Source organism: Anabrus simplex, chromosome 5 (assembly GCF_040414725.1).
Source record: "Anabrus simplex isolate iqAnaSimp1 chromosome 5, ASM4041472v1, whole genome shotgun sequence".
In the NCBI taxonomy this organism is placed as follows: Eukaryota; Metazoa; Arthropoda; class Insecta; order Orthoptera; family Tettigoniidae; genus Anabrus; species Anabrus simplex.
The window spans coordinates 364114206-364128451 of record NC_090269.1 but is presented as its reverse complement, the minus strand read 5'-3'; the positions used below and the strand labels follow the sequence as shown (position 1 = coordinate 364128451).

General features: G+C 39.0%; 1 protein-coding gene across 1 annotated transcript; it reads left to right on the top strand.

Annotated features, from left to right (window-relative positions):
* Positions 1-3896: 3896 nt before the first annotated feature.
* Positions 3897-4693, top strand: LOC137501052 (uncharacterized). The gene is made up of 2 exons (XM_068227927.1): positions 3897-4073; positions 4165-4693. The coding sequence occupies exons 1-2, from the start codon at positions 3900-3902 to the stop codon at positions 4363-4365; spliced, it is 375 nt and encodes a 124-aa protein (XP_068084028.1). The 5' UTR covers positions 3897-3899; the 3' UTR covers positions 4366-4693.
* Positions 4694-14246: the final 9553 nt, after the last annotated feature.

The following is a 14246-nucleotide window of genomic DNA, read 5'->3' as shown; positions in this document are numbered from 1 at the left end:
CAGATGTGATACCGAGAAATAGTTTTGTCAACACAAGTTCACATTCGATAAGTTTATGATGAATTTGCACAGCTACAGCTGTCGTCAGACTGCCGAAATATGACACAAATATGGCGTTTCTACGAAAATAGGTAAAAATATGACCTTATGACAAAAAATAGCCAAAATATGCATTTATATGACAAATAAAAATCACTTAATTGTGGCGATAATCACCTGAATCGCACCAAAAATCCAATCAGGAAAGAAAATGGATACAAAGAAAAATTATGACTTTTCCTGAACATCCGAGCCCTGCATTATTAGTTCCTGAAATACAATGTAGCTAACATGGCTTTCTACCTAATGAGTAGGACAAAAAGCTTTTAACTTGTTTCTTTTACACACCGATATCAGGTTCACTAATAACATTCTTTTCGCAGGATAAGAGACAAACTTTAAAAAAAGAATAATTGCCCACCGCCACGTACACTAAGGGTGCAACCTTACCCTTTCTCCCCTGTAATATTAAGGTATTGGTTTATAGTGACTTTTCTTGATGTTGGGTCTTTTTCAGTGTCGGTAACCATACAGTTTAGGGACCCTACTTGCCGATACGACGTCTTACTGTTACCGTTAATCTGGCACGTTGGCAACGTTCAGTCACTGTTCTAGCGTGAATTGTGTGTTGCCACCGCATTGCCTCTAAAGTCACTAGCGATACATTTGCGAGAATATTTAAAGCATATTTTCTTTTTCTGTGGGATTGTAAATCTATTTGGCTAATACCAGGTAAGTAGAATTGTGGCATGTTCGGATAATGCATTTAATAACATAGTTTGTGTGAAATGATGAGCACATCATTTTATTAATTACGTTCCTATTTCGTCCCATACTTATACGAACAGAATTCGATTGGGATGTCTAAGAAGGAAGAAAAATCTGCAAAAACTCCTCCGAAAAGGAAACCAAGGTTACGTCCTTTACAAGCTTCAGGTCAAGAAATGCTTGTACATTGCTACGAGCAATTGAAACAGGAAGACGACGAAGAAGGTATCAGTCGTAGTGATACGAAACTAATGGCAAGAGTTTCATTATTAACTGGGGTAAGTGTTCGTTTTTATCTTGTTTCTATGATAAGTTTCTGGCATAATGACAATCAGTTGAAAAGGAGCAGTATTTCATTCTGAACCTAACCTAACCTAACCTGATCATGTAGGCCTAGGCCTATACCGGTACCATGTCTTGTGTCGACTTCGATACGGTTCGTAGACTTAACCTTTGTGTATTCATGTTGACTTATGGTATATGTGTATGTAATATATTTCTGTGTGTGTATTCTTACAGTGTAGTTTCGGTTTAGTCCGAAAAGTAATAGGAAATTTCAAGAAGGGAGTTGAATTTTCTACACCAGGTAAACGCCGAAAGCGTGAACATCCAGTGACCGGCATAGACAGTTTTTCTAAGGAAGCGATAGCAAGGTTTATTTATGATAAATTACATAAAGGTAAGGTGACTTCATAAGGAATCTATTGCAACATTATTTATAGAAATTGGCACGCAGGTGAGATAAGCTCCCAGAAATGTTTTGTGCATGTATTGTCATACAGCTCTTTTGAGTCCCTTGTAACTCTCTTTTTTCTTCCCACAGGAGAAGTCGTAACTGTAAGAAAGGTTTTCGACCACATGAAAGCAAATTATGACACTTATTTGTACAAGGGCTCCGAAACATCATTAAGAAGAATTTTGAAGGCCATGGGGTTTGTGTGGAGTAAAGGTGATCCCTATGCGTATGTTAGAGAAAATGAAGACATTTGTTTTAAGAGATCCTGTTTTCTGAGGGAATACATGCGTAATAAGGACAGTGAGAAACCAAAACCTGTTGTTTTCTTGGATGAGACTTGGATTTTTATGAATGGTGAATATATATGTTATATATTACATTTTATATTTAAAAAATCTTGGAATAATTTATCTTCATCAGGTGTCTTTGGTTTCAATTGTGCATTTGTCTTTCAGGGTCACCCACATACTCCTGGAATAAACCACACAAATCTGGACATGATGTTCAAGGAGTAATTCGTCGACCTGTGTCTGAGGGAGGAAGACTGGTTATTGTTCATGCTGGAACGAAGGATGGCTTTGTACCTGGTATGTTCTTAATTTATTTTACTTCATTTTATTGTAGTGAGGTGATCTCTCTTTACATAGTTATGAGGGTATTTAGGGTTTGTAGTACGGATGCAGGGGGGGGCACATAAGTCTCTGATAAGACCCCAACTTAAGTACAGTTCCTGTGTATGAGACCCTCACTGGGATTACTTGGTTTGAGAATTGGAAAAGTTCAAAAGACAGAAGCACGATTTGTTGTGGGTGATTTCTGACAAAAGAGTAGCGTTACAAAAATTTTGTCGGGTTTGGGCTGGGAAGACTTGGGTGAAAGGAGACAAGTTGCTGGACTAAGTGGTATATTCCGAGCTGTCGGTGGATAGGTGGTGTGGAATGACATTGGTAGACGAATACGTTTCAGTGGTATTTTAAAAGTAGGTAAGATCACAGTACAGTGCTAAAGTTGATGAAAAGTGGGGCAATATTTTGTTTTTTTTTAAGAAGGGAGTTAGGGATTGGAATAATTTACCAAGGGAGATGTTCAATAAATTTCCAAATTCTTTGCAATTATTGAAGAAAATACTAGGCCTATCCCTGAAACTACATCTTCTGTCCTAAGTGCAGATCAGTGGTGACTGATTGATTGAAATTGACTGGCACTAGATCGGAAGTGGCATTATAACTTACCGCTCATTGAGCTCTGTACGTGGTTTTTGATTTTGACTTCTCCACTGTTATTAAAAAGACTTGCAGGTATTCACTTTAGGCCAATGATTAACCTTAGAGAGGTATTTCAATCAAAACTTACTCAGTGTATTTTCATATAATATTACTGGATATTTGTATCAGTAAATTACTTGTATTGTAGGCCTATTTATTATGTTTATTCTGCATTCGACAATCTCCACCTGAATCAGTGCTTGATACCTGACTGTTGAACACCTTCCAAGCTTCTTATTTCTTACTGCCTGATATAGGTTCAGTGTTCGCAGCAATTACATTTGTTCTAAGGTATTGAAATGGGTGTTTATACTTATATCTTTTATGCAAGTGATCGTGGACTTCTAATCCAGATATAGGCCTACTAATGGAGATACATTCATGAGAGATGTTACGATAAAGTAGTGTAAGTAGTAATTAATTGACTTCATCATCAGGTGACTTTGCTACACAGTAGTTGGTTTTACTTAAAATCAGACAGCTTTTTGTATCATTCAACAGAAATCACATTTTTTATTAATAGGCCTATACTTTTTTTAGAACAAATAACTTCATACTAAAACTTAAAATTCTTACAGGTGCTGATTTGATATTTGCTACAAACTTGAAGAGAAATCAGGATTACCATGGTGCTATGAACAGCGAGAAATTTCAGATGTGGGTGAAGACGCAATTAATCGTAGGATTAAGAAATATAGGACCCTGTGTTATTGTAATGGATAATGCACCATATCACTGTAAGCTTGTTGAGCATCAACCAACAACGAAATGGAGGAAGGATCAATTAGTGGTAATTATACTTAATTGAATATTTCCTTCTACTGAATGATGTTTAATGATGTTACAGAAATTAATTTTTATTTTTCCTTTAATTTACAGTCATGGTTAAGGCAGAATGGAGTTTCTCCACCAGAAAATGCCACAAAAGATGAGCTGCAAAGGTTGTGTAATATGAATCGAAGTCACGTAAAGAGGTACAGAAGCACGTAAACATAAGTTTAGATAATGTTGTTTACACTCGTGTATTTGACTTTCATGTATGCATAACAATATTTCTCTGTTTCTTTAAAACCAGGTACATTGTTGACGAGATGCTGCACAGTGAAGGCCATACTGTCTTACGACTTCCTCCATACCACTCATTTTTCAATGCCATCGAATTTGTATGGTCTGTGGCAAAACAGTATTATAACAAAACAGTGGCTTCAAGACCTGGTCACGGATTGGACAGAGCTACAGCTGTGTGGAAAGAATCTCTTGATCAGGTAGGCCAAGTGGAAATGTTATTTATTGGATATATGCAAGTGGAGTTTATAATATACTTGTCAGGTTGTGATACTTCAATATATCCTATAGGCGACAGCAGAGATGTGGAGAAATGAAGTAAAACACACTGAGAAGAAGATTGTCGAGTTCTACAATAATGAGGTGAGAGGTCTTCCTGAAGTGGAGGAACTAGTCATTCATCATGGAAGCAGTGAATCGGAGGAGGAAGATGAAGAAGATGAAGAAGAAGAAGAAAGAAGAGAAGCCGAGGAGTTAGCTGTACCATTGTAAGAGCCATTCCATGAGATTAAGAATGTTATAACTTTGCTGGGAAATAATACATTTCTGATTGCCCCGTCCTTTCTGATATAACGAAGTTACATTTCAAAATTGTGGGAATTGTGTATCTACAAGTTACAGGGCGGTATAGATGTGCAGGTGGGGATCAGTGTCCAATCGGAGTGGAATTATCTAGAACTGCTGTGGCGCAATGTGATGAGGAGCGGGCAAGGGGGGGGAGAGAGAGAGGGAGACAGCACTCTGTCACCAATACACGATGTAAACATTGTACGCCTGTTAAAATACTGACATAACTTAAATTTTATACACTATCTAATGGTTTTCCACAGTTCTCTGAAAGTCACAACTCACGTATACTGTATATATATAGAGAGAATTACATATGAAAATACCTGTGTACACAATAAGTAGCCCACATATTAAATATAAATCAATTTGCTTTATGTCGCACCAACACAGATAGGTCTTATGGCGACAAAGAGGATAGAAGAGATAGGAAAGGGCTAGAAGTGGGAAGGAAGCGGCCGTGGTCTTAATTAAGGTACAGCACAAGCATGTGTCTGGTGTGAAAATGGGAAACCACCGAAAACCATTTTAACGGCTGCCGACGGTAGGATTTGAACCCACCATTCCCCGAATGCAAGCTCATAGCTACGCGACCCTAAACGCACGGCCAGCTAACTCGGTCATCTTTGAAAATGTCTTTTTCTATCAGCAGAGGCTTTTTTAAAATCGTCATATTTTGTATAGGCTACAGGAGATGTACAGTAGCCCACTGGTTTTCTGATTAAACATCATTTATTTAATCTATTGCATCAGTCTACTTACATACTCACTGTCCACGTACATCGGTAACCTCGTGATTCGATTATTGAAGTATTGTGCAATGATGCGACATACAAACTAAGAGAATACCGAGTGGTTCTTCCAAATATAAAACAGACAATTTCGAGTGGTCATGATCATGACTCATAGTCATAGGGTAGGCTAAATAATAATGTTATTGGCTTTATGTCCCACTATCAACTTTTAGGTTTTTTTTGAGACGTCGAGGTGCTGGAATTTAGTCCTGCAGGAGCTCTTTTATGTGTCAGTAAATCTACTGACATGAGGCTGAGCACCTTCAAATACCACCGCACTGAGCTCGGCCCTGCCAAGTTGGGTTCAGAAGGCCAGCGCCTCGACCGTTTGAGCCACTCAGCCAGGTGTGGAGGCTAGAGAGCTGAGTTTAAGTAATTGTCGAACGTCAACTACTTATAAAGATACTGATTGATTAAACTAATACAGTAATTAGAATAACCTAATTGACTACCTACTTACAACCTAGGTACTTTGGAATTGTGTTCTATCTTTTTAACACTGCAAATAAATCCATGTATTGTTTAAAACTCCCTGTAAGAAGAGGACAGTGGATGCGAATAGGTATTATTTTCAAATGAGCTGAGCTCGAGAGTCCATTATAGCATACGATTTTTTCAGTGTACCATGACTCTGTATGTATTGCTTCAGAGGAAGTTCGGCTCCCCGCCAATGTCCAGTGTACCGATAATGAACCATGTGTGTGTTGTGTCTCACTGATCCATGACTGCGTACGATTCTTTCAGTGTGCCATGATTCACTGTGGCTCACTGCAGCGAAAGCTCGACTCCCCGCCAGTGTCCAGTGTGCCTATAAGGAGCCGTGTGTGTCGTGTGGCTCACTGAGCCGTGATTATGCATGATTTGTGTGCCATGAGCTTGCCGTTCCTGTGAATCGATTCACTCGGACACTGAATGAATCGATACACTGCTTCGAATCAAGCACTCAGTAGCCTACACTAGTAGAGGTACATAGTACATTACCATTAAGATAGATAGCATTGCAAAGTAATTTGTCTTTACCATAATAACAATAATAATAATAATAATAATAATAATAATCGTATGGCCTCAGCTACCATGTGCAGACATTTCAAGTTGACGCCATCTGGCTGTCTGCTCGTCAATTTTGACGTTCCGTTATACTCTAGGCCCACTAGATGGCAGACCGAGTAAACCGAAACTCTCTTGGGCGTCTGTGGCTGAGATTTAATGAATTTTGTCGGGTAAACACCAAATGCGTCACCAGAGATCTTTTACATGCCGACATCGTACGACATGAAGTGTCGAATGGACTTTTTTCTGCCCTTCAAAAATCCAACTACCTCTGCCGGGTTTGAACCCGCTATATTGGGATTCGGAGGCCGTCACTCTACCACTGATCCACAGAGGCAGCTGTCTTCACCATGAAATACATCGTCGTCGTACATGACTGAATTACTATCAATATATCTTAGAGAAACTGTAATGTACATGAAACCGAAATTGAGTTAATTTCCACGATACATTCTTCCTATATAAAGGAGACCATGTAGCTTATCCACCTTCATTTCAGCCACATAAATATTCAGCAAAAATTGCAAAATCACATTAAAGGACAAATACAATTTTTTAAGTAGAAATAGTCTGGAACATAGATTAGTGAGGTTGGACATCCTGCGCGTCATCATTCAGGAGTCGCTGTTGAACATACTGTACTTGTCAAAACTAGTAAGTTTCTATTTTACACAATAATAGTGAAATGTTGATGAAGACGACATACACCCAGCCCCCGTGCCAGAGAAATTAACCAACGGTGGTTCAAATTCCCCACCCTGTCGAGAATCAAACCCACACCCTGTGACCAAAGGCCAGCACGCTAACCATTTAGCCATGGGGCCAGACAATAATAGTGAAAAAGCATGTTCACTGCAGCTATTGTTGACAGGATATTTCTTCTCTTTAAAGAACAATGAGTACCACGAATTAATATCCTGTTTTGTTGATTCCTGTAAACTTTGTATGTACGGTTTTGGTTCGCCAGTTCCTAGCGTATCTACTGAATGAAAACTTTGTAGACCAATGGATTCAGTTTTATGTTTATTGCCTTCAGTCGTCACGACAGTTTTTTCAATGACAACAGTCGCTCAATTACAAATCCTGTCAAACCTAACCTAACCCTGCGACAATCAGTGGTTTTCGATGGATCACTACCTAACCGGTCATTATAATTTGTTTTCGGTGGATCACAACCAAACCTGTCCCTATCAGTGGTTTTCGGAAGAATACAGTGGTTTTGTCACAAGTCAATACAGACTCTTGAATCAATGTGTGAAAATGGGAAAGTGTAGAAAACCCTCTTCAGGAATGCCAATCTCTAAGTCCATAGTCTTTTCAGCGTTGTCACACAGCTGAAATTCACTTTAGAAGTAATTGTAAAAAGTCGTATATAGGCTCTACAGATACATAGTACATTACCAATTCCATCTCGATTGCTATGATACGCACACTGCATAGCGGTTTTGCTCTATAGATAAATCATATTATAGTGAAAAAAAATTTGTTTAAAAAAAAAATCTGTCTGGCATGAAGGTCCGGAAGGAAAATACTTTCATTGAATTCTTATTTATGTGCTCACCACCCTAGTAGGTTTAAATAAACCTTATAAATACGTTGTAAGACCCATTCTCGAATATGGATCTGCATGTTGGTTTAATAAATTCCCTAGAGAAAGTTCAAAGAAGAGCGATGCGTTTCGTAACTGGGAATAGAAGGAATACCATTAATTGGGAAAGTCTTGAATCTAGAAGAACTAGAGCTCGCCTGTGTGGTCTTTATAAGAGCTATACGGGAAGGGCTGCTTGGAGTTGTATTAGGAATAGGTTATAACCTCCCTCATTGTATCACTATTTGCAGCGATAGCCAGGAAGCGTTAAAAGCACTATGTGCAGTTAAAACAACATCAAAAATGGTATGGGAATGCCAAAGGATGTTAGATCAGCTGTGTGAATTTAGCTCAGTTACCCTATTACGGGTCCCTGGGCACACAGGTATCAGTGGAAATGAAGAAGCTGACAAACTAGCGAAACAAGGCTCAAAAGGTCCTTTTATAGGACCAGAGCCCTTCCTGGGAGTGTCACTCCGAAGCGTGAAACTGGTAATATCCCAGTGGACAAACCAGTCTCACTTAAGACATTTGGAAGAGGTTAACTATAGCAAGGCAGGCACGTGAACTTATCAAAGGGCCTAGCCAAAGTTATAAAAAGGTCCTGATAAATTTGAATAGGACCAGAATGCGAATGGTAGTTGGACTGTTGACAGGCCACAATACCTTACAGAGACACCTACACATCATGAAAATCAGTCAGGATCCGATGTGTAGAAGATGCGGTAGGGAGGAGGAGACCTCCACGCATGTGTTATGTCAGTGTGAGGCTCTTGCAAGCACTAGACATCGATACCTTGGCTCACATTTCGTGAGCCTGGAAGACATCAGGAATGCCAACATCCGGGCACTGGTATCCTTTATAGGAGCACTAGGTCTGGACTAGGCAAACCCGTTTAAGGGACACAAAGGGTCTTCACAGACCTACGTGTGGAGCCCTGCGAAGGCAGGGTTCACCCATTCTTTATCTATCTATCTATCTAACCTCCCTCATACTTATCGAGAAATTATCATAAGCATAAAATTAGGGCCAGAAACCAGCATACGGATGTATTGGAAATAATTAAATTGTGTATGAAACTGTACATGATGCTGGATTTAGAATGACTAGTAGTATTTCTTATAATATTTTTTTCCATGGAATTCCTTTTTGTACTTGAGTTGTTGTAGTTGTTGGGTAGTATGATTTAACTTTATTATCACTTGTAGTGTTAAGCTAGTAGTAAGTTCAATCTATAGTATTGTAATTTGTAGTGTTAAGTACTGGAAATACTTAAGTTGTGTGTGAATATGTATATAATGACACTGGATTTAGAAAGTTTAATTAGTAGTATTTCTTGCTTGTTGTAATGTTGTTGTTGTTGTTGTTGTTGTAGGGTAATTACGGTTTAACTTCACTTTATTATCACTTATAATGTTAAGCTAGTAGTAAGGTCAACCTATAATATTGTAAGCCAAATTGTTAAGCACTGTAAATACTTAAGTTGTGTGTGAATTTGTATATGATGTTGCTCGATTTAGAATATTAAACTAGCAGTAATTCTTGTTATATTTTCCTTCCATATATCTGCTTCTTGTACTCTTGTTGTTTGTTTGTTTGTTTGTTTCTTTGTTGTAGTTGGGTAATTATGTTAACTTTATTATCACATTACTGTAAGTGACCGTTGCCACCGGGGTATTTCCCATTTGCAATTTATTAATAATAATAATGAGTGACAGAGGTTTAACGTAATTTGGAAGGAATGTTTTGCGTATGATAAATGAGTACCAGTTAACTATTGGGGGCAAAGGCGGTCATGCGTTGAGCTAACCACTCCACCCCACCCCACCAAGTGCCAACGTCATGGATAGTGGAAGCCTTCACCTTCCCCCTTTCCAATGGCTTTCATGGTTTGTACGGAGATGACTTTGCTTTTTGCTTTTTAAATATTAGTATTCATGTTTATTATGTTTGTTTATTCATACCCCTGCTTTGTAATTCAGTGACCATGGAATGGCTCTAAATGTTGTAAATTATATTTATATTTACTTGTATTTATTTCCTTTTTCCTTATTGCACACGTTTGTTGTTGTTATTGTTATTACTACTACATATCGCTTAACATGTAAATAAACTAATATTTAATGCAGTAAATAATGCTTATCTCTTCGGATTCATTTCTTCGTTGCGTATTCGTTTTGCTATGACAACATGACTTCTTTATGATATAAATAAATATAAAATAAAAGTATTTCTTCCCAAACATATTTGTTATACGTGCACCAATCAGAGAACCAACTAGGGAAGTACCTCTTACTAAGGTGCATAATGTTTTTGCATACATGTATAATTGAAGAATTGAAGATCCATATACAGGTAAGTGGGTCGCCCATGTGGTAGGCCTATTACGCGTCATAGGAAACTGAGTGAACTGGCTGTGCAGTTTGATCACATTGCTGTTAGCTTGGTTTCAGGAGATGGTGATGTATTCGAACCCCACAGTTGGCAGGTCTGAAGTTTTTTTTTGCCCGTCATTTTCATTTCAGGCTAGTGCTGTGTCTGTACGCTTATTTACATCTTAAATCCTAGCCCTCTTTCCTATCCAATTCTTGCATCACAACCTGTCTTCATGTGATTTAAGCCAATATATATGTAAAAATCTGGTAATGTTGTAAGCTTGAGATACACCAACTTGTAAGCTGAAAATATGTTTAAAATGCCAAATGCCGAAAACCGTAAAAGTTCTTAGTGGGATGTAAAGCTGTTAGCATTATTATTAAAAGGAAGGACATATGTCTTATGTGGTAAGTCCTTGAACTTGCAGAAACCGCAATGAATTATTCAATCTATATTCCCTCCCCCCTTTCTTTAAGAATGCAGTTATAGTAATGCATACATCAGAATCAGAATAAAGGCAGGAAATGTTTAACATTATTTTAAGCGAGTGAAGGAGAGAATGTATGACTAGCTCATGTTGGCGGATTCGAGTTCGGCGGTATTTGAAAGTGCTCAAATACTCCAGCCTCATGTCTAGATCTACTGGTACATAAAGAACTCTTGCGGGACGAAATACTGGCACCTCGGTGTATGTGAAAACGATAGAAGTAGATAGTAGAACTAATATTCAATTGTGCAGTGAGCTTGAAGCTGACCTAATTTCCGTTCACGTAGCTTGGCACATTAGTATTCCTATATGTTTCCTGATAACCGTGAAGATATAACCAGCCTGCAGGCTGAAAATATGCCCAATCTCTCTCCTTAGGCTACGGGTTACCGGTATTGAAGAGAGAAGGAAATGTTCGCGCAAAAGAAAGGGAAGTCATTGGACTTTCGAAAATCACACTGCAAAGACTTATTAAACAAATTGCATCGTTTAACACGCCCCTATTTTCAAGAATATGGTTATAGTACGCCTACTGCATATCAAAATAAAGACGGATATATGTAACATTAATTTGAGTGAGAAAGGGTGTTTATTTCCTAAATTTCTCATTGAGCGTGGAAACCGACTTAATTATGAATATCTTGATTTATTTCATCTTAACTTTTATCATTTACTAGGGTAGGGAAACATTTATTATCGGTGTTTACATTGAGGTTAGTTTGTTTGGTTATGTCTGGTGATTTTAATATGTAACCAGGCAGGTTGGCAGCAGTGATCAGCCATTACAAAATAGAGAAAAGAAGAGCATCGGGCGGCGATATTTACTTTCTGGGGTATTTCGTTACGTGGCTATTACTATAGGTATTGTGGCGAAGATGGGCTAGGAGTGGGAAGGAAGCATCCGTTACCGTAATTAAGGTACAGCTCCAGCCTTCGCCTGGTGTAAAAATGGGAAACTACGGAAAACCAACTTCTGGGCTGCCGACATGGGGTTTGAACCTACTATCTCCCGAATGCAAGCCCACAGCTATGTGTCCATAACCGCTCGGTCAGCTCATTCGGTAGACAAACATATTCTTAATTTGCCTAATATCACAGCTTTTTGTATTGCACAAGTTCAGTTGATGGCTGAAGCAGTGTGTGTAAAATGCATGAAGTTGATCATTTAAAATCAGTGCTTAGGTTCGAATAAATTTACCTCGCATTATTTGATCCGACATCAAGCCCCTGAGCCCGAAAATCTTGTAAGTTTAATCAGACTTTTCAACTTTAAACTTTCAAATGTATGTAGGGGTGGAAGGGGCGAGGGGGCGGCTAAAGCCCCCATTAGCACCCCCCTAGATCCGCCTCTGACCTTACTCATGGTCTTGTCATATCAAGATATAATCTAAAATTCGCAACTCATCATGAATCACTATTCTAATGTCCGGCTCCATGGTTAAATGATTAGCGTGCTGGCCTTTGGTCACAGGGGTCTCGGGTTCGATTCCCGGCAGGGTCGGGAATTTTAACCATAATTGGTTAATTCTCCTGGCACGGGGACTGGGTGTATGTGTTGTCTTCATCATCATTTCATCCTCATCACGACGCGCAGGTCGCCTACGGGAGTCAAATCAATAGATCTGCACCTGGCGAGCCGAAGTCCTCGGACACATCCCGGCACTAAAATCCATATGCCATTTCATTACTATTCTAATCTCGTTTAACATGTCTTGAGATATATGTACCGGTACTGTAGTTTTGGTCTGGGGATGGACAGCCTTGAGGTAGACAAATCATTATTTCTGGTTGCAAAATACAATGCCTTGCAAGATCGAGGCCTATAATTTACAAAATACTGGTTCAATCCACAATCAATCAATCAATCAATCCATCCATCCATCCACTACTGATCTGCATTTAGGGCAGTCACCCAGGTGGCAGATTCCTTACCTGTTCTTGTCCTAGCCTTTTCTTAAATGATTGTAAAGAAATTTGAAATTTATTGAACATCTCCCTTGGTAACTTATTCCAATCCCTAACTCCCCTTCCTCTTGAATTCCAACTTCATCTTCATATTGTAATCTTTCCTACTTTTAAAGACACCACTCAGACTTATTCATCTACTGATGTCTTCCCACGCCATCTCTCCACTGACAACTCGGAACATACCACTTATTAAATAGCACTTGTATGTAACATACCACTTAGTCAAGCAGCTTGTCTCCTTTCTCCCAAATCTTCCCAGCCCAAACTTTGCAACATTTTTGTAACGCTACTCTTTTTTCGGAAGTCAACCAGAAGAAATCGAGCTGCTTTTCTTTGGATTTTTTCCAGTTCCTGAATCAAGTAATCCTGGTGAGGGTCCCATACACTGGAACCATACTCTAGTTGGGGTCTCACTAGAGACAAATATGCTCTCTCCTTTACATCCTTACTACAAACCCTAAATACCCTCATAACCATGTGCAGAGATCTGTACCCTTTATTTACAATCATATTCATGTGATTACCCCAATGAAGATCTTTCCTTATATTAATACCTAGGTATTTACAATGATCCCCAAAGGGAACTTTCACCCCATTAACGCAGTAATTAAAACCGAGAGGAATTTTCCTATTTGTGAAACTCACAACCTGACTTTTATCTCCGTTTATCATCATACCATTGCCTAATGTCCATCTCACAACGTTATCGAGGTCATTTTGCAGTTGCTCACAATCTTGTAACTTATTTATTACTCTGTACAGAATAACATCATCTGCAAACAGCTTTATCTCTGATTCCACTTCTTTACACAAATCATTGATATATAAGTCCGACCCGTTGGCTGAACGGTCAGCGTACTGGCCTTCGGTTCAGAGGGTCCCGGGTTCGATTCCCGGCCGGGTCGGGGATTTTAACCTTAATTTGTTAATTCCAATGGCACGGGGGCTGGGTGTACGTGTTGTCTTCATCATCATTTCATCCTCATCACGACGCGCAGGTCGTCAACGGGCGTTAACTAGAAAGACCTGCACCTGGCGAGCCGAACCCGTTCTGGGATATCCCGGCACTAAAGCCATACGACATTTCATTTTATTGATATATAAGAAAACATAAAGGTCCAAAATAATACTGCCTTGAGGAAATCCCCTCTTTATTATTACAGGGACAGATAAAGCTTCACCTACTCTAATTCTCCGAGTTCTATTTTCTACAAACAGAGCCACCCATTTAGTCACTCTTTTATAAAATCCAATTGCACTCATTTTTGCCAGTGGTCTCCCATGATCTATCCTATCAAATGCCTTAGACAGGTCAATCGCGATACAGTCCAACTGACCTCCTGAATCCAGGATATCTGCTATATCTTGCTGGAATCCTACAAGTTGGGCTTCAGTGGAATAACCTCTCCTAAACCCAAACTGCCTCCTATCACACCAGTTATTAATTTCACAAACATGTCTTAATCAGAAAGAATGCTTTACCTAAGCTTACATGCAATGTATGTCAAACTGACTGGCCCGTAATTTTCAGCCTTATGT